The sequence below is a fragment of the Protopterus annectens genome, chromosome 1.part0 (assembly GCF_019279795.1).
Source record: "Protopterus annectens isolate FY-2018-M chromosome 1.part0, PAN1.0, whole genome shotgun sequence".
Taxonomy (NCBI): Eukaryota; Metazoa; Chordata; order Ceratodontiformes; family Protopteridae; genus Protopterus; species Protopterus annectens.
Window position 1 is genome coordinate 1,579,113,546 of NC_056725.1, and position 22,294 is coordinate 1,579,135,839.

The window sequence follows — 22,294 nt, forward strand, 5'->3', positions numbered from 1 at the left end:
TGTTTGCTCATTTCCTGCCTTTCCTAGCTAGTATAGTCCAGATCCCAGGGTTTGCTGGTTTCAGAACTTTATTTTCTGTGTTCAGAGCTATCCAGGCCTTGCTGTGGTAGAGGGAAGTCCTACTGCTTACCAGTGGGAGTGGTGAGCATTGTACTGCCTAACACTAGAGGAGTGGTTTTCAGCTCTAAAATTGTAATTTTTATTACCCATTTTGGGCTGATTTCTATCCCCTTCAACTTTCTGGCTTAAAAACGCATGTATCTGCGCATTGTTCACATCGTGCAGCACCGCGGGGCTACAGTTAAACTATTCCAGGTGCCAGAAAGTCTGCTCTTCAAATTTTCCCTTAGAACTAGCTGGTTTCTCAGCAGTAACACTAAAATATGAACCCCTGTGACTAGCACTTGCTCTAGAACCTGCTGGAAAGCACCAGGAAGCCTTAAACTGATACAAGCACTCAACTATCCTTGTTAATAAGGAGAAATAAATCCTAGGCATTAAACAGCCTATAATTGCAAAGTACCTTGCAAAGGTAAGGCAAAACAGCTCTTGTACTTTACAAAAAGCATCTAAGCAGGCATGTCCAAGGGTCAGCTTCTGGCAATTTCTCCTGTCCACCTGGTAAATCTGGGCATACTGGGGCAATGCAGCAACTGCCTCATGTACACAGACAACCCTCTCCTCCTATCACCCAACAATACAACCTGTGAGAGATGCACTTACATAGCCAAACTGGAAGCAAAACTCTCTGCAGCCAAGATTGTGCTAGACAGTGAAGAAGAGAAGGTTAACACCTGCACTACACCTCAAGCAACACATAACCCTTCAAAACCCACACCATCAACGCCCACACATAGCAACACTAAACCCACATATACGGAGGCCCTTAACATTAACCTGCCCAAGCAACAAGGACCTCTGAAGCTGAAACACAAAAACACCAGTCACAACCAAAGTGCCACATAGCTCACAACACCAGTGTGCCCCCCAACAGCAGCCCCTAAGGAAAGACAATGTACCCAACACTTTAGTCATAGGTGACACTAAAGTCAGGCACACTGTTGTCCCACTCATCAGCCTGAACAAAGAGAAAATTGCAGTCAGCAGCCCGTCAGGTGCCAGGATCCGCCACATAACGCATACACTTAAGTCGCTCCACAACAAGTACAGATACGACTGTCATTGTCCATGTTGGAGTGAATGACTTGAGACGTACCTCCCTGGACTACATGAAGAGAGACATGGAAGAGCTCTCGCATCATGTGGCCCAGGCAGGTATGACCCTAGCCCTGAGTAGCATCCTGCCTTCGCCCAGAATGACACCACAGTACAAGGACAAAATGATTGACTTTAACAATTGGTTAATCTTCTGGTGTCATTCAAAGGGGATCCAGTATCTGTCTGCCTAGGACGACATGATAGACAAACCATGATGCTTTGCCATAGATGGTCTGCACCTGTCACCCCTGGGATTTAGGTTACTGACTAAAGCTCTTGCCACCCCTATAGTGGCTTTTTTAGGCAAGGTTCAAAGGACAAAACTACCGCCATAAAAGATACAAGTATGCAAAATGTGAAGGTAATGCTACTCAATGCTAGAAGTCTAAACCTCAAAATGTACTCTCTCGAAGCACTCTTAAAAATGGAGAACATCGATATCTGTGCAGTAACTGAGACCTGGTTCAAGGCTCCAGAGAGCACCCCTGCAATACCAGGCTACAACTCTTACCACACTTTACAGCCACCAAACCAAAATCGAAACACTAAAGGTGGAGAAGTGTCCATATTCACCAAAGATATTCACACCTCCAGGCTATGTGCCCAATACAATGCATCTGAAATTATCCAGGTGCAACTAACACTAGCTAAGACTGCAATCCAAATTGTAGGTTGCTACAGATCCCCCACCATGCCCCAAGATTTTCACTACACCTTTCTAAACATACTGGAAAACATTAAGACACAACCAAACACCCTAATACTGGGTGATTTCAACTACCTTGCCATTAACTGGGAAAACTACTCGGGTACCAACACTTTTTCCCAACAGTTCTTGGAATTCATAAATTCCAATGCCCTGGATCATCTAATCCATTGTCCCACCAGGGGCTCCAATATCCCAGACCTGGTCATAACCAACATGGGAGATAGATGCTCTACACCAGTGGTCACCCTCTCATTGGTCAGGTCTGACCATAAGCAAATCATATCCAGCTCTCATCCCCACCCCCCAGTAAGGAAATCTCCATAAAAAAGCTTCTCCAAAGCCAACTTCATGCTACTCAAGTCAGAAGTGACAAACTTCATGCAGACGGGACCTGAGAGTTCGACTGCTGAATCCTACACTAAGGCACTGTATGAGCACATTCACCCGTGCATGAATCGTGCCATCCCAAATAGAACCAATACACTCTCCTCCAAAAAAAGGAAGCCAATCTGGTGGTCCCCTGCCATAAACAAACTATACAACAGAAAGAAGAAACTGTTGCAGAAAACAGGAAAATCCCAGGATTCAAAAAAACTCCCTTACCAGCCTCAGTAAGAAGCTGAGATCCCTCATGAAATGCTTCAAAGCTAGTTACAAAAATAAAATTGCCAAAGATTCCAAAGACAACCACAAGGCATTCTATAGATATGTCAAGAATCTAAATGGCAATGCTCAGAACTGCTCTGAGCTACAACAGAATGGCATTAAATATACTGATCCCAAGGATATTGCCAATATCCTAGCAGATTGATTTAGTGCCAACTTCACCCCCCCTCACCCCCAAAGTACCCATTTCAATACCAAAAGATTTCCAAATTCCGATAATCACAGCCACACAGGTAGAAACCGCATCCATGGGAATATCCTGGGCTGTGCACTACATGAACTACAAAATGACCTGGTACCTCACCTAAGTGTCATGTTTAATCATAGCCTCACCTCAGGCTGTGTGTCCACTGAGTGGTGCACAGCTACAGTTATCCCACTCCACAAGGGGGGATCCACCTTGAATCCCAGGAACTACCATCCCATCAGTCTGACGAGCCTGATCTGCAAAAGCATGGAATGCATTATCATGAAACTTATAAACAAAGACATTGGCAACCTTCAAAACACTGGACCCCACCCAGTTTGGGTTCGTAAAGGGCCGATCTTGTCTCCTGAACCTGACTGACTTCTTTGAATCAGTCTCCAGAGCTGTGGATGAAGCTAAGGCAGTCCACACAGCCTATCTGGACCTCGCCAAGGCCTTCGACACCATCCCCCACTCTGGAATCATGGGTAAACTTACTAAGTTGGGCATAAATCCCTATGTCACTCGATGGACTGCCAACTGGCTTACTGACAGATCCCAGACTGTAAAAGTAGCCGACTCCACATCCAGCTCCAGACAAGTGGAGTACCTCGGGGTTCAGTCCTGGGACCGCTCTTGCTTGGCATCTACTTCTCTGAAGTACAGGTCAACACTAAGGGACTCTGGCTAATATAGTTCACAGATGACTGCAAACTGGGAGCCACTATTGAATCTCCAAATGATGTGGATCTTCTACAAAAGGGCCTTACAGAAACAGATGCTTGGTGCCAGAGCCATGGGCTCAAGCTTAATGCCAAGAAATGTATAGTTAACCCCTTTGGGAAAAAACATGTACCCATGAATTACCACATAGGTGGCAGTACACTAAACACCGAAAGTGTGATGAGAAACTTAGGGACACATGTGGACAGTGGTCTCACCTTCGATAACGACATTGCCACAACAGTCAGGAAATCCTTCTATGTGGCACACCTCATCACTAAGGGCTTTTCATCCAGAAAAAAGGAGGTCATTGTCCCACTGTACTCATCCCTCATTAGACCTATTATAGAGTACAACGCCCTATTTCGTATATACCTCACACAACATCTGCAACAGCTGGAAAGGCTGCAGAAATACCTCACTAAAAGTATCACAGGCCTAAAGCAGATGCCCTATGCTAACCGTCTAAAAAAACTCCAGCTATACTCTTGTGGCATATCGTCTACTCAGAGGCGATCTCTGCTTAACATACAAGGCCATGTCAAACCCTGAGCTGTTGGACATGCTCCACTTAAAAAATTCCAATCTCTCAGAGCCACACGCTCCAGGGATCTAAACCTTGTCATCACAATGAACAAAACATGCTGGAGGGATGGGTTCCTGACACAGAGACTCCCCATACTCTGGAATAGACTTCCCATACATGTCGAGCAGAGCACCTCATTGGCCTTCTTCAAAAGGAACCTTGACGATTGGAAGGGAGATAGGAAATTCATCCTGGGGATCATGTCAGTCGCCCTGCTAGACAGGGGTCCAGGGAAGTAAATATTACGGGAAGAAATATACAGGGAATTGTTATGGCAAGGCTTGTATAGGCCCTAGGGCTGATAGCCTAGTACCATCCTATGAACCTATGAAAATCTTGCCAAGTGGTTAACACTACCATTTGTATAAGTATTAGTTTTACTAAGGGTAACTGGGTACCCTAGTATGAGCTTTAAAGTAGCTGGCTGGTGAAAGTGAATCTACCTAATAGTCTGGGTGGAGGTGGCATTAGCGGGTAAATCTGTGCCAGCCTCTCTCAGGTGTGTGTGTGTCTCAGCTATATGGAACAGGGACACAGTGGATTTCTGCAGACAGAAAGGTGGAGTCTTATTTGTGGACTGGCGTGGGAATCCATCTGCAGGACTGGAGTGTGCTGCCTGTGTGCTCTCAAAGGAAATTGTGCTTGGTGCAGACAGCTGCATCTGAAAATATTGTATTTTTGTTCTAAGTGAACGTTCCCCACCAGTGTCAGTGGTGAGGACTGAGGCTCCTTGATTACTGGCCCAGAGGAGGGACGTCACAAATACCAACGTACTATTTTGTTTTCCAAGACTGACCACACTGACAGCAAACTACTTTCCTGAACTTTAGTCTTTAAAAAAAAAAAAAAAGAGAGAGAGACTGATATGTGAATCAGTTTACCAAACTGGGAAACAATATGCACCAACTATTTATTTAACATTTGTTGACTGGGAAGGTCCAACTAGGACAGAGCCTATTTTCAGCAGAGGCCCAGGGAGAAATGCTCCAGATGCATGGTATATGGGAGGAAACTGGAGCACCCAGATGAAATCCATGCAAATGCAAGGAGGACATGCAGACTCTGCACAGATGGCACCCCAGGCAAGAATCGAACCGGAGAACCTCTTGCTATCAGGTGACAATGTTAACCGCTGCACCACCCAAGTAGTGTAGCACTACTGTGAATCTGCATCCACTAAAAGCCTTTTTTAAACTACATGCAACTAAATCCTTTGAAATCAAATATTTTAGATGGTGGCTAAAATGTAGTACAATCCTATTTATTTGTCAGGAGTGGATATGAAAACAGACAACATTATCTTACCAAAACCTGTGATCATAATTTAATTCGGAGACATGGAGGTGTGAGCAGTGGCCTGATAAAACAGCTAGACATCCCTAGATATGCTACCATACTTGCCCAAGCATCAAGGAAAATGTCCAAAAACAAGGCACTCTGCTGTACAAAACATTGTTGTGGCAATGCAGATCAACAGCAATTTATATGAATGCAACCTCAGTGGTAAAATCAGACAGTCATGTGACAAAAATGCGTCGGTGACCCAGTACCAAAGGTGTAGCTGATGATTCTGGCACTGGATTCCATCTCCAATCAGGTGCCACCCTTAACTTTAAGCTGAAAAGTAAAAAAGGCCCAGTCCCAGTACTTGCTCCCTTCATCTAAGTTAAGAAGCCAAGTGAATTATTTGTCAACTTAACACTGAGGAGCAAAAAAAAAGAAAGCTCCTATTTCGTTTTAGACTATAGCAAACTCCACAAAGCAGAGCGAAAACACTTCAGTTCTGACTACAACTTCAATACCAGCATTATGATTATGAATATGGTAATGCACTACTGACTGTGCCCCCTAATATTTTGTGTGCAGGACAACTGCCCCCTTCATCCCACCCTTGTTGCATATCTGCCCCATACACAGACATCAGCAATTAATCATGTATTAACCTTGTGCTTACTCTAACCAGATGACTGAATACAGAATCAAGCTGGTTTATGTAGTTACTATTTTTGGTGGTAATACAAATAGGGAGACAGGAAAATGAAATGTGGAATTAGTATGAAGGCATTTAGCTTGAAGGCATATTATGAGAGTGCAAAGTGAAGTGCTTAAAATTAATGATATAGTCATTACTACTGCCTTTGCTCAGATCTACCCAGAAAATAAAAGTTAAGTCTTTTTAAAAGATATGTGCAGAGCATCAGAGGACAGACGCATTTAAAACATATACTTCATTATCTTGTCATGTTCAAGGTTAGTCCAGTAAATCAAGGCATATTCTTGTGTCTGCTTGATTTTTGGTTTAAGTGAAAGAAAGAAATGTTAATAAAAAACAGACTTAGTCCAAAGTTAGTAGGTTGGTACTGTAACATTTATTAAAATAATGCTATGGGTTAATAGAAACAGCAAAGAACCAAAGAGTTAAAATGCAAGTCATGTAAAAACCCAACAAAAATCCAAATATGTCTAATGATTTCATCCAGTTGCTAACTAAAGGCCCAAGAAATACAACACTCCCAATGTTATAAAGTACTGCAAAACAACTGGCATTTCTCAATTATCAAAATTCTGGGTTTTGCATTTTGTATCCATTTTCAATCAGAAAAAAAAAATCTTGAATGTTATAGAACATACATATAAAACAAGATAGAAAAATACATTATAAACTTGTAACAATGGCTGTAAATACATATTTTACATGTTCTTGTAGGCAATAGGTTGGTTATGGTACAAAGACAGCATGGAACTGATAGGAAGAAAAGAACATGTCAAATGAACACTTACATACTAGCGACACTCCCATCTACCATTCTAAAGATGCATAATACTGTCAGAAAAAAAATGTGTAATAAAACTTTATATGTCAATAATACAGGAATATAATAAAATGAATGATAACACTGAGAATGAAAGCTCTTGAAATTCCAAAAGAATTCATGCTTAATCTTAGCTGATATAAAGTAATACCAATATATATTTTTCTGCAGCTTGTTTGTTCATCACAAAAATGTTGCGTTTCAGACCAGTTCCTTCAAATCTTTCCTCCTTCAGACCTCTGAAAGACACCTAATAATATTGCCCAAAGTTTTAACTAATTCTGAGGCGAACAAAAATATTCCAAGGTTCCTCAAAGAAATGTTCTGAGTGTCGCAAGTTTATTCAAATAAAAAAAAGGCACAGCACAAATAAGTCAGAACCACAAAAGTAATAAGCTAACAGGAAGACAAGGCTGGTGGCACGACACAAAAATGGCTGAATATGACTGGACACATGTCTGTTGCATAGTAAATAAACTGATGGTCATCTCCAAGTCATAAAAGATGTTATTATACATTACCATGCATGTGCCTGCAGCATAAATCCTTTAATTTCGCACACACTACAAAATCTACCAACAGGTAGGCCTTCTGACTTGGAAGCATTGAGCATGTCACAGAAAGAGAATGAGTTTGCAAGGGTGAAAGATTACACCTCCATCAGCATTTTGCCTTGTTGCAGCACTGCAGCTTTGCATAAAATTTAGTAATGGGCTCTCCATTTCAAAATATGCCACTGATGCATAAGCAAGTTTAGTTAAAGAGCACAGATATGTTCAGAAATAGTCTTTCTACAGGTACATTAATGTCAAGGGGAAGGATTATTCAAGTACTCAAAACAGTGTTAAATGTGGTATAGTTTATTTTAGCTACTTATTACAGCTACTATTATCAAAGTATAGATAACCAAACATAAAACACGGTCCCAGACTACCTGTCCATTGTTATTTGACAAAGCAAACAACATGTAAGCAAAGGAAGCTTGCAGAAGGCCAATCATGACAGTACATAAACATGAGGGAAACAATAAATTAACAGGGAGAGTTCCAAATTATGTAAGAGAGCTCACGTTACTCAGATCATCTGAGGTCAATGACCCTAAATAGCATGGTTCTTTATTTTATGGCCTGCTATGGCAGAAACAAGTTCTCAGCCTGTGCCAACAATAAATAAGTCTTGACTAATGCCTCTAGTGTCATAGGATCATTCACTACAGGGGGGTGGTGAATTAAGAGCAAAAGGAACTCCTGCTAGTATAGTCTTTGGTTTAAACCATATGTTTATGTAAATTGATTAAGCTGGCTTCTTTTAGCTCTGCCATTTTTAACGACAGTGAAGCCAAACAGCAGCAGCAGATGTACACTACCTTGAAATCTACGTCAGGAAGTGCATATCTAATGAAAAACAATGTCAATCCAAAACACTTGGAGGATGGTAACAAAATCCTAGTTTCCACTTGTTTAGATCTAGATACATCTCAGAGATCTGAAGACTCCATTTAATCTCTTATTTCTTCACTGGTCAAGCCAAAATTTAGAGGTGTGTGCTCAGTTTTGGAGGTCATGCAGGGAAAGACACCTTAAGCATCTGGAAGAAGTCCAGACAAAATCTATCAGGAGGCTATGTGGGATGGAGGGGAAGAGATAACAGACAACCAGAAACTAGAAGACTTGTAGCTTTCCAAACAAGAGATCCAAAGAGGCCGGTCACAGGACATGACTGCTCAAGATCACATCTGGGAGATGGGAAAGGGTCCTTCTGAACATGGACAATGGAAGGAAGAGGGACATAGCCCTCAGCTTTTTGTGACCACTTGCTTCCTGGATCTGTAAATGTACATCTTCACAGAGGATTGAGGATCTATAGGATATGGACTACTAGGATGGGTTGTGTTGAGGAAATAAAAGTATTCAACACAGTATAAGGCAAAAGGAGAAGGGAAAGATAAAAATAGAGGATATGCAGAAAGCACTTAAATGGAAAACTAGCCACACTTGGTGCTTCCTTCTGTATTAAGGAAATGTAATGCAATATAATACATACATTGCATATCCGTATCCATGTTGGCATCTTAAGTAAATGTTTAACACACACATATATCCTTGTGTGCTAGTATCTTGCTCTTGGACCACAACAGCAAAAATTTGTTTCACCTCTCACAAAAACAGATGGAGTAGCACTCAGACTGAACTGCTACTGCCATCCACTCACATTTCAGACAAGTTATGAGAAATGCTTATGGTCTGTGAAAAATGATTAGGCATCCTGCTCTGCAGTTTTATAATAAACCCAGGCAAACTTAAAAACTTTATCGACCATTTTAAATCACTACAAACAGCAATAAAGACAGGAAAATTAACATTTATACTTTGTATCAAACTATATGTAACGGACGTGGTGAATAACATCTACAAATTACAAACCAGAAAAAAGTTATACATAATGAAGGGCTACACAGTAAAGGTGGGAATTCCATCAGTAGCTCCAAAGATTATGACAATGTCATTCAGTTGCTCACTTTTACATACTACAAATGCCAGCTGTCCATGTATTAAGGAGCTACCGGCCAATCACAACTCTAAGACATATACTGGGAAGATGCATATACCTGGTCTATGGCATGAAATAGGCCTTTACTGTGCTTCTGGGTTTGTTTCTCTAACATACATCACACAGATTACATAGTGTATTAGCATACTGCCTTAGAACAAATATTATCCCACAATTTCATAACAGACCAAGAATACTGTCCATAAAGTCATAAAGTACACTAAAGGCCTAAATCACATGCTTTAGTGTTTTAAACAGCCAAAGATCCGAACAGGCAGAAAAAATACAACTTTCCAGTTATACCCTTTAAAAGAGGCCTTTTTCACTAAATTCAGCAAAGTTGCAGTGCAACATAGCATGGCAAAGTTATTTAAGTCACCCACCTACTCTGTTGTCAAGTTTCTGCTCATTCTCACATAGTGGGTGACTCAGTGGCATTCATTATTCAGGCATTCCGAAAAAAAAGGATAAACAAATGAAACATTTGACTAAATGAGCATGAAGAAAATAAGGCACTTTCTTTTCTTTAGACATTTTTCCAATAATAAAAAAGAAAACTCCAAAAAGAAAAAGGCTCTTTTGGTCTTTTATCACTCGACAACCACCAGAAAAAAAAAAAATCTAAGAAATAAAGGGTTTCTTTGTTCGTTTTTTTTTCTTTCTTTTTTTAATAATACTTGAAAGTATAAAATGCTACATTTCCAAAAATATATTTTTCTGCACCAGCACCCTTGTATAATAAAAGTATCTACTTTTTTGTTCATTTTTTTCAATGCACTACACTTTTATCTACATTTCAATACATGTGTACAGCAAGTAGGCAAGCATGGCTTTTACATCCTTAATGAAATTTATACAGGGAAGGTTAACAAAAATATTTTTGAACAGCTTGCTCAGTAATGTGACACATAATGCATGTACCTTTTTCTCAAAATAAGTTAAAGAAAATTCTAGAAGACAGCCCCAGTAATATCACTGTCCAGCTGAAAGACTCTAAGCTCAACTGTTTGAACCAGAACATATTCCCTATTTTTCTTGGCACACATTTGTCAAATTTGGCAGATAACACTTTTGTGGTCCAGGGCCTCAGCCATTGGGTGGACATGCCAACATCTACCTATGGTATCAAATACTTCAGAATTCTTTGTAAAGAAACCCCCTTACCAATGATATTGCTGGCCTTAAGGTTCATGCATGATGTATCATCTGATCATGATACATTCAAGACATTTGGTGATTTCACCATGATTCACCCCAAGAAGAAAATGTTCAAGAAGTTCCTTAAAGAAACTGCATCTGACGTCAGGTAGTTTTATGCAACATGTTTCCCATCTCCTTGGTGAGGCCTGTCAGACAAACTGATTTTTAGAGGGAGGGGAGAAAAGGGTTACACACAACTGTATGATCAGTGCTGAGGGCTCAATTGGACCTTATTGCTTTACTACTATTCAGTGCAGGTTCCAGAACCGCTTTCACCCAACCAAGAAAAAAAGCTGAGCTGGAGGACAATTTCTTTTTTTTTTCATTGTTAGGTGGCAAGACGAACAGAAAGTGCCTCAGCTCGCTGCACTGAAGACAGACAAGCAAAGGCGATTACCAGTTAACTGATCAGCAGGCAGGCATGGTCAGGTCATCATTGGGTGAAGAGTTCAGAGGTCAGAAGGTCATAGGTTAGTTGCCAGTGGCGGCTGGGTAGTTAGAAACAAAATAAAATAAAAAAAGGAAAAAAGAAAAGATAGAGAAGAGATTAGTTTTGGCTAGTGACAGCTTAATGACAACATGAAAAACTAATTACAACTAATAAAAAGAAGCACATGTAATTCTGACAAACTCTGACACCATATAAAGAATGCCAAAAATCATGACAGCCTTGTATCATGATTTAAAATGTAAAGGAGAGCCCAACTCCCACAAAACTTGTTAACACAGAAAGCTACATAAACAAAAAAAGAGCAAAACAACTAATGGTTAGTAGCAGTCAATGAAAAACTTGGGAGGAAAGTGAGAAGATATGAAACTGAGAAATTTGAATAAAACAGTCAGTTCGTAAATGAATCCATATCTGACTGCTATTAAGCATTAGTAGTCTCTCAGGTGCAAGCGTTAAAGCAGTTATTAATGATAAATGTGATTAACTGGTTAACGAAATGGATGTAAAGAATTCAGAACACAAGAAGGCAATTTGGTGTAGCATAAAACTGTAGGTCAAACAAGAGATTTTGTTCAATAAATGTTTATTGCTTTTCATTTATTCTATTTACAATAACATGGAAAATCTTAGCCTCATAATACAAAGCAATACTAAACGGTAGGTCTAGCAGTGTAGGCATCATTGTACGAACCAGAATGCGGCTCAGCCTATCACTTTTGCCAGTTATATTCCAGTCAAAAAGACTATTTTACACTTTTAGGACAAATATAAAATGCATTTGCATGTAAACACTGTAAAAGTCCTGCCATTTTATAATCTACATTTGTAAAGCCCTAAGTACATCCAAAAATATAGAGAAAACTTCTAAATGATGCTAATAAGGCATATTTTTAAACTACAAACAGCCCTCTGTAAAATTTCAATGCTAATACTTTGCAAATACAATAAAATCTGACATTTCATATACATTCCTGCTTTATATTTTTATAACTTTTTTAAAAGAAGCCATTTGTAAATACTATTTTCCTTTGCAAAACAAAAATGATTACAGTAAAACTTAAAAAATAATAAATCTCAAGTGGAAAGTCCTCATGCCCAGTTAATCAGTAGCCAAAGTGGCTCGTATCGGTTTCTTTCTCCTCCTCTCTGCCTCTCGCATTCCCCTTCATCCAACTTGGTCCACTTAACAGTAGTACAACATTAAGACTCTTGTTCACCAGCTTAATGATACTGAATAAATTCTGAGGTTTCAAAACTATTGTACTGCTGCCATTCTGGCTGAGGCAGAGGATATGAAAAGTGAGATAGGTATATCAGTGCAAAGTCAGGTTTGTGCCATTTCATTAAAAAAGTGAAATCCAGTAGGTGTAAAGTTTACTGATGACATGCCTTTAGTGACCTGTATACATGAGACAGTCACATCACATACAGTATCCAATCATTTCTGAAAGTGACAACATATTACACAGAGAAAACTGAAAAGACAGATTTGCTTAAACTTTTAAAAATGTGCAGTTCATGTAGTACTTCAAAAGTGCTTTAAATAATAAGAGGTAATCAAAAGTTGAAAAAGTTCAGAAATGTAGTTAAATTAAGCAAAAAAAAAAAAAAATGATGCTAAAGAAATTCATGACCTAACCCATAAGGCTCAAGAATAAAATCAAGAATAAAACACCTTGGCACCAAAAGATGGACGTCTTAAAGGAAACGTTTCACCGCAAAAATTCTGTTAGATGCACCGAGTCAAGTATACAGATCAATAAAGTGTGCCAACTTTTTGATTAAGCTATACACCTGCAGCAAATCCTCTGTCCCGTCCCTGGCCTTCCACAGTACACACAGGTTTTGTCAGCGTGCAACACCATTTACAGTTGATTACAATTAACTCAGTCAGTCCACCTGCCCACAACAGGCATCGTTTGTATACTATGTAGCAAAAGGGGCAAAAGGAAATGTTCTTAGTATCATGGAGACACTCACATTTCAACCCTTCATCAATCTTGAATGCTTAGTAACAAGTATTGCAGATTTACATATGTCAGGGGATTGAGGTTCGTTTCCTCTTCCTTTAAATGCAGGTTTACAACATCTAATCATGTGCAAAAAGTAACAGTAATAAAAATAACGAAAAGAAAAAAATATCTAGAACAATAGTCCTTCGATATGAAAATACTAGCTTAAAAAAGTCCCTTAGGTCCCGTGAGCAAGTCACTTGTACATTACTTCACATTAGTGAGATACTAACAGCGACAATTTACATATTGGTTTCCTGGAACAGGCTTTTTAAAGGCAACACTGCAGCTCCACTAAAACTGCAACAAAACACATTAAATGCATACTGAGGAGGACTTTGCATCTGTTACCTTTGATTTGCACGTGTCATTTTATTTTCCATGACAAGTGAATAGCCACCACAATCGTGTATCGAGAACAGTACATTTCAAGAAATGAACTGCACAGCTGCTAAACAAAGCAGTTTGAAATGAAGATGGGCAAGCCAATCATGAAGTCCAAATCCCAAGATGGAGCTGGAGTGGTCAAAGTCAGGCAAAGCTGTAGAAAAAAACCCTTAAATACCTGCTTAACCAGTAGTTATACATGACCATAGTCTAACACATCTCAAGCCTGGGATGTTTAGAGATGCCCAAACATGCACCCAGAACACAAAGTAACCTGAAAATGTGAAATACTGGTATGCCTCCACCTAAATGTAGAACCTCTTAAACTTAGAATAATAATACACATCTGAAGAGCTAAAAGCTTCCTATTAATCATCCCCTATGACTAACAGCAGTATGTTTGAAGGAAGCTGAGATTCTAAAGGACCAGATGAGGCCTGGGATAGGAAACCTCCCTAGCTTGCACTGGAGCAGTTTCTCATTCTGCAAGGGACCTAAAAACATGAAACGACACCATACTGAATCAGCATGGGGAATGAAACAATGAGAAATTTGAAATTCCTTCTTCAAGTTTTGCTATAAAACAGAATAATACGGAAATGTGGGATTTCTTACAGAAGCAGTCTCTACCATTGCAGGGAAAATGTAATTATCATGGATTTCTGCTTGCTCTGTTGGACTGGGTAGAACAGGAGTAATGCAGAACAAATATACACTCCTGTTAGAAGAATCTGATCAGATAACCGCTTTTTATTGTCAGCTTCAGCAAAAGTCTGCAGCTGTGACTAAACATACCTCCCAGCTCTTTTACTTCACCAGGATAACAAGATATGTAACACAGATAACCATGTCTATGTCTCGTAACCACAACCACAAAGACTAAATGCATAAGGGTATAGGCATGTATCAGTATTTGGTCATAGAAGGAACTACAACCTAGATGTTGAATAGAAGCAGGCCCCATGGTGTCAAAACAATGCCTTTAATTGTATTTATTTTACACAAAACTCCTTATTCTAGGGACTACAGTTTCAATGCACAAAAGAGAATCCCAAGTAATCTTCTCAACCTACCTAAAAAGCATCCATCTACAGGGTTTGACTGTAAGAAGGGCAGACCCACAGTGAAACTGATGAGAATCACGCAACACTCTACAGCCTGCGACACTAAAACAGTCCAAGAGGGCACTCTAGGTCACTAATACCTCACAAGCCAAAGCAGCACACAAATTTTCTGGGGTCCAAATTCAACTGGGAAGAGTATGGTAGCTTTAATGTCCAGTGGGTGTAAGACATTCTGAGCTTGGAACTTCCATGAGGTTTTCAGTGAAGACAGGAATGGCAGACAATGAACTATCCAACATTTCTCCAGTAATTGCAGTCACCTAATTTGATACCAGACAGTTTAAGGTGGCTCCTTATCAGGGGCTTTTACCTGAAGGACTAAACATGTGCAGCTGTGGTGGAATCCACTGACAGACATCTGGAACAAGTCTTTCAGGAAAACTAACACAAAACGTTTCATTTCCCTGTAAGATCTTTGTCATAAATTTTAGCAGTTTGGCAAATACTCTTGGCAGAGAAGGGCAACAAAACGGCAACAAAGTACTGAAGAGAGGTCAACCCACATGTAACTAAACAAATCTATGCACATCACAGTCTACAATGTGAAAGACACCATCCAGCATGTCCAGTGACAACATCCAAAATACATCATAACCCTGGAGGATTTCTATCCAGAACTTGATGTACCAGATGTGCTAAATAAAACGATGTCCAGGATGGGAAAGAAACCTTCCATCCCCTTTTGAACAGGAAAAGGATGGAGCATAAATCTTTGCCTTTCTCCAAAGGAAAGAATAGTTTAGCCATTTTCCCAGACTACAACAAAAACTCTGGGTCACTGTATACAGCAGTTTCTGAGAGAGGATTTTGTGGCCAATCACAACCACATACAGCATTTCCTGGTGATTCTCCAAAGGGGGACAAGACACCACCTCCCCTGATGATATTCTTGTGTAGTAGTCAGAATCGAGTTGGCAGTGCCATTAAGGTCATCCTCCTGTGACAGACTGAGTGGTGCCGTGCAGTAAATTTTTCCCTTTGCTTGACAGCTCCCCTCACTCTATGGCAGGGTTTCTTCATCTTAGGACATTGGGTAGTCCTAGAAGAAAATGACAAAGTGAGGCATCACAAAGGGCTCCCCTACTGACATATCAGTACTCATAATGCAGAGTCCTAAAATGCGGGGGAGGTGAGGAGCGAAAATAGAGGAGAAGAGCAAGTATCTGACATTGCTCTTCTCCTCCAACCTGTGTTTTTGGCAGGGGGTCAAGACCCTCTGCACCCACCTAAACCAATACATATCAACTCAAAGACCTCCATACCTTGGAAAAAAGAAAGCACTCTAAGAAAGGGCAATTTTGGGCTTAGTCTATACAAGTCTGGATTTTCAGTCAGTCTCCACAACCCAGGACATGGCATTCTAGGTCTCAGAAATCCCAATGGTTGCCATCACAAAGTGTTCAATACCGGTTTCTTCTTTTCAAGGTGTTCATCCTGGTCCTAAGAAACTCCCCTGAAGAAAACTTCAACCTGTAAAACAGGTAACAAGAATGGGTTACCTAAGCTCAACCATAAGGGAGGACAGGCTAACCCACTCTAACTTGCACATACATTCATGAACCTATTTATCTTGCTATAACATCAGGACAGTCAATGCCACAGCAAACGCCTCAGTAAACTATTTCAGGAAACTATCATAAGGGACATTTCTACAGTCTCCTTGTCCCCATATTTCAGGAGCTCTTCTAGCCATTCCAGCAACTAGTCTGTATGGAAGAAATGGAAGTGGGATGAGTGGGTCTATTATTATAAGCTCGACCGCTTAGCTTGTTGAACGCCAAAACGTCGACAGCTAAATGGAGAAAGCTTAAAATGGAGAACGGCCACTTACACAATTTCTTTCACCGGGAAAGAATTTGCTTGGCCGTTATCGGGAATTTGCCCTTTCCCCAATGTAGAGCAATCTCGGAGCTGGTATATTTAGTTAGGGGGGGTGTAGGGGGGGTGAAACACCCCCACTTTGTTAGGGTTTGGAATTTATTTCTATTTGCAATGGCCAAGCAAATGTTTTCCCAATGAAAACATTTGCGTAAATGGCCGTTCGCGATTTTAAGCTTTCGCCATTTAGCTGTCAACATTTCGGCATTCAACAAGGTTAGCGGTCGAGATTCTAATATAGACCCGGATGAGTCAAATGGTTAGAAGACCAATTACTTTCTGTGAGAGAGAACACCCTCCTGCAATACTGTGTAAAGCTTTTGAAAACTTATCTAATGTCAAAGTAACAAGGGTCCTATAGTCTAGAACTTATGCTGAACCAAGGAAAACATACAGGAATCTGTCTGACCATGATAGTTGATGACACTCCTCCTCAGTGGGAGCTTATGGAGAGCATCTATCTTCTTGGGAACAGAAAAAACTGAAGCCAGATGATTTTGGACTGCAGAAATGCTATAATTAAGAAAAAGGCTACTTCTACATGATGACCCAGAGCTCCCCATGCTCTTCCAGAGACTAATTCAGTTGTCTGCAGGGTGAAGGTAGAAAGGAAAAAGGCCAGTCAGTGAACTTAGTCTTCTGTTTGAGAAGGCTGTTGGGATGATCATCAAGCAGGGGATTTATGCAGAAGACATGTGATTATCCTTGCCTGTCTCTGACAAAGGGTCCTTGGGATTCTCATAATCCCCTCTTTGAGGGGAAAAAATAAAGAAAAAATGCCTTCCTACCTGTTGTTCCACTCCAGCAGGAGAAAAATCTGGGCTTACATTATGTATGAGGCTGAGTGAATGGCAGATAGGTAATGAACATTGGGTAAATGGGTTTCAGTGCGGCAACTGGGCAAGACAAGTCCCTATGGGACTCACCCCACAACCACTAATACAGTTTCTATCACAGCTGGAAATGTGCATGTGTAAGTAACAATTCAGCCATTCTGGTGGGGCCAAATGACAACAGAAACTGGTAGCTTCCACAAACCTTGCCAGTAGACTGTCTTCAAGTTGAAGGAAGGTAACAACAACATAACCATCAATCCTAAGTTCAAGCAACCAGCTTTTTTGTAGGACTCAAAGGGTTCTGAAAGAGTGGCTGGCAGTGCCTGGTAGAGCTTCACATGCTCCAAAATAGGATGGTTAGTGCCCTCACCTCAGGAAACATCCGCCCCTCCCTCATTCTATAAACTTGGGATGCACCTATTATTAGCTGGTAACCGACATGAGCTGACTGAAATCTCACAAAGGACAGGAAACATTCCTCATACATGGAAGTGATGAGGAGGGGTTTTTGCCACTGCTTGGGCTCCTGGTTCCTCATCGTCTCCTCTAAGTAAAACAGTGACACAAGACTACATATAACACCCTCCTTTCACTCCCCGCCCTGGTCACTCACCAGAGCTGCCATCTTCTTGTCTGTGATGAAGGTCTTCATCTCCTGTGTTTGACAGGTCTGATGATTTTGCACTTGTAAGGCTGGTTCATGTCCTGTGCCTTTCCCAGGTAGAATATACACTATTTTGTGTGTTGCGGCTTATGATCTGTCAATGGCAGGAAAGCTGGTTTTCGGGATTTCTGGCATCCAGTGAGGGAGCACTACAAAACTAGGCTGGGTCTGAGACCTGACACTACCAGTGGCGGAACATGGCTTCCTAGTCCAGCATGTGATACCATGCGTGCCTGCAGGAAATGCACACATTTTCAAGAAAAGGAGCTAGAGAAATGTCACAACTGTACTGTGGAAATCCCAAGAATTGCCCAAAGCAGAGTGCACCTTATGTCAAATCTAGGCCTACAGGCAAACAGTAAGTTCTGTTAAAGTTCAGGCTACATATGCTACTAATTAATTGTATTTACTTATTATATTTTAATTAAATTTGTCCCACTAAACCAAAAGCTCACTATAGCCACAATACAAATCTATGGACAATTCTTTACTATTTTATTACAACATTTAAACAACCTAAGCAGCAATTATTTTGGATGTGGGAGGAAACTATTGTCACAGAAATCCCACAAAAGTACAACAAAAAATATGTAAACTGTAACTAAAGAGCATACAAAGGCAGATATGAACCCAGCCCTTATAAATGAGGAGACAGCAGCATGCAACTTAATAATCTTACAAGAGCCTTCTCAAAAACAAGTTTCATGTAAAACACATGCCACATAAGTGTCCCCTACATGTAACTTTTATATGAATACCTCCCAGAATGACCTCTTGGCTCTAAATCAAGTTTCTTTATACTTAGTAAATGTACTGCTAAACATCTGTAGTGTTGAAATAGTCAGGAACCACATTAACAGCTTTCAAATAAAGTATTCTGCAGATCCTCTGGGAAAGAATTCCATAAATAATAAACTGCATACACTTTTATGTTTACCTGCATCACATTAATTAACTTATATTTTTTTAAATTGTAGTTCTGTTAGCAATAAATTTCATAATCTAAAATACTGGACCCAAATTACATTAGTCCTACAGTAGTTGGGGGCTCTACACAATGATAGATTAGGATTCCAGGAAAAACTTTGGAGTAAGCCATTTTTAAAGGTGGTCCATCTCAATGAATATGCCATTCCACAACCTAGACAAAATATCCTATGTTCCACATCACACTATAGCATCATAACTGTGGGGTTTATAGATTACATAAACAATCTACGATGTTTTATAATCTCAAGCCATTTGAATATTTCACAGCAAATTTCCAACTCTATTTTTAAATTGAGAGTCCGGCACCTTGCTTTCACGCAGTAATACTGTCCCATATACAAAGCCAGTTCCAGAAAAACAAGATGCAAAACCCTTTAATTATACATCTCTTGCTCTCTCTCTCTCTCTCATTTTTTTAAGAGAAAGTACAAGATTTCTGTCTCCAAGGATCTAAGGGCACAATGAGGTGGCAGTCTAGGCTGGCCAGAGAAAAACAAAGATCTGGTTTCCAGTCAATATTTATCAGGCAGTGTGGGACACGCAGGAAATGTTTTGTCATAGCAGCTCTGCAGCTACAAAAACTACTTGGTGCAAAAAAAAAAAAAAAAACAATACAGAAATAGGTAGTTTCCCCTAGAATGAAATTCAGTTAAATGCACACAGCAAATTATGCTGGGTGTTTAAAAAAGAAAATGGAAACCAAATCTTTAATTTCTTTTATGCCTGGCACTGGAGGCACTCAGTTCTTTACTTCCTCGAGGAATTCACACATCAACCAGTTATTCAAGCACTCTTTGCAACACTGTTCTGATTCATCTGCACTACATTAAATAATACTGCTAATTCAGGCAACATTAACACTGTAGTTCAGCTACCAATAACTTAATGGAGATGGAAATAAGGAAGACCATATAAACTAAACTACCAGTAATAAAGAATGCCGGTCACAAATGTTATAGTTTCATACTGACACCACGGCTGAAATGGATACACTTTTAACATTTTTCTAGGTATGTACAACTTTTTCAAAGGTCATTTCTTAATTTCTTTGATAAACCTATTTATATACAAGTGTGCTGCTCAGAATTACTATTGTTGTCACAGTCAGAAGGAATATGCAAATGTTCTCTTGGTAAACCAGATAAAGTGTTGCAAAGAGCCATTTCCAAAAAAAAGTGCACCTCTTAACACAAGAACTGCAGAACTAAACTAACCTCGGTCTGCGGTCACAATCCTTTGGTAAGGATGGACACGCATATCGTGCCTTCGAACCTTAGTAGCCACCGCACCTAGTTAAATTACAATTGCCAGAGACAAAAGTTAGAAATTTTACTTAGGAATTAATATGCAACCATCATAATTCAACATTAAGAATGGAGTTTTTATATCAAAACTGAAGTTACATTAACAGTTACTAAAAAAGCATTTTCATTATAAAAATTATTAACAAGTTAAGGCACAGTAGTCTAAAGTCTTGACCTTTATATATGAAGTTATATAAGCAGTTAAATATTGCATTTATTCAGTCATACTTGGGTCTTAACTTGCTGAAGCAGTCTGTTTGCGATCTTGAGCAAACAAGTGTTCATCAACTTTAAGATCCCCAAGCCTAGTTAGAGCTTTACTATTCACATAATCACTGAAGTGCCTTTCTTGCATTGCAGCAGGACTATTTTTTATTAATGCCATTTTAATTTTTTTTAAATATTACATAATACTGAAAAATCGCTGGTCCACTCTAAGACCAGTTCCAGTTTCTACCATTTTGAAACTGTTGAAAGCAGTACACAAAGCACGTAGATTTAAGAATATTTAAGCATCTAAGATACTAAGCGCAGACTGCAATGACTTAGGTGATTAGTAAAGCAAAGAGTAATTAACAAGTTCTTAGCAGTCAGCAAAATGCTGTACACTTGGCGTCCTTGCATGTAAGGCATAGCATACTACATTTCAGCGGTCAGCAGGCTTGTGTGTTTTTCAAGTACAAGCAAGTCACTGACTGCTAGGTTAAACCCATTTTGCTCAAGGCTGCTGTGAAACTAAGCATTTGTTAAAATTCAGATCTGATGAGGGTTCGTTTAAGCTCGTCCTTGATTTCTTATCCTTTCGTTGGGAAAGCCATACCTAAAGATAAAAGGAATGGAATTAAAAATTAGTTGCCGGAAAACAATCGATTCCTGAAGAGAATTTTTTTTTTTCTAAATCATGACACTATTTTTAATCCTCAAGTCTGCTGCAAAGGTAAGACTTGTTAAAGTATCAACATGAGAAAGATGAAATACAATAATTATTGCTAAAATGATGTGGTAACATGCACACTGTATATGGAAGGAGAGGAAATGGACAATTTTAAAATACTGCATTAACTTTTTAATGCTGTTGATGTGAACAGACTGGCACAGAACTCCAACTGCTAAAACTGTTATTGTGCAAGAGAGAGGAAAGGCTGTCATACGTTATCAGTCTACCAAGTTCTAAGTGTATTAACACATATACAGCCCATCTAAATGATACTTATGAATGAGGAATGTCTGAATGTATGGTCAGTGATATGTACATGCAGATGTCCTGGTAATCTGAAAACTAACATTAACATTAGATGCAACAGTTCAAATTATGGACATTCCTAGGGAATCAAAAAGTAATTTGTTTTGCATTAAGTTATTGTGTTGCATCTTTCTTGAAAAGAAAATGGTCAAACCATAAATTGCATTTCTACTTATTAATATCACAGGGAATTTACAGTAGCCAAATTCCCTGCTACCATCTGTGCCTTAAGTTTTACTTTGTTTAGGATCCATGTTTACCTGCAATGGAATATGATGGCATATGCAGTTTCATCTTAAGACTTACCTACTAGACTACTTTAAAGTATATCAGAGTGAGGGAAACTGACAGCACTGCAATTGTGGATTCAAAGGTACAAATCAGCAATCGTGGCTGTTTTCTACACAAGAAATTACTTGGAAATCTGCTTATTCCTGGAATGTTACATTCATAGACATGCAATATACACAAGACCAAGCACTTTCAGTCTCTTATAAAATTCCTTTTTAGTTCATTATCCCGATTTCATATTGCTTAAATGGTTAAAGTAAAAGCCGAAAGAAGAAGTGTAAGGGGACAGTATTAGCAGAGGACCACTCTCACATGCTAAAAAGCACCTTGCAGAGTTTGCAGTCAAATGTTTTGTCAGAATTAAGAGAACTGAGCTACAGTGCCAGACATCATATATGGTTCTTCATCCAGAGAAAAACTGCAGCTCAGAAAAAATAAGGTCATTAGTACTTCACTAAGGAG

General features: G+C 39.6%; 1 protein-coding gene across 4 annotated transcripts in view; it reads right to left on the bottom strand.

Moving 5' to 3' along the window:
• Positions 1–6,439: 6,439 nt before the first annotated feature.
• Positions 6,440–22,294, bottom strand: part of QKI (QKI, KH domain containing RNA binding) — a 1,466,119-nt gene continuing 1,450,264 nt past the window's right edge. For 2 of the 4 annotated variants that reach the window (XM_044068030.1, XM_044068032.1), the window contains exons 7-8: positions 20,209–20,283; positions 6,440–11,140 (exon numbers count right to left, since the gene is read on the bottom strand). In XM_044068030.1, the coding sequence (XP_043923965.1) occupies positions 11,124–11,140; positions 20,209–20,283 (92 nt within the window). In that variant the 3' untranslated portion in view covers positions 6,440–11,123. Of the gene's footprint in view, positions 11,141–11,669; positions 21,119–22,294 lie in introns of those variants that run through there. The other 2 variants (XR_006364430.1, XM_044068031.1) reach the window with 2 other exon arrangements.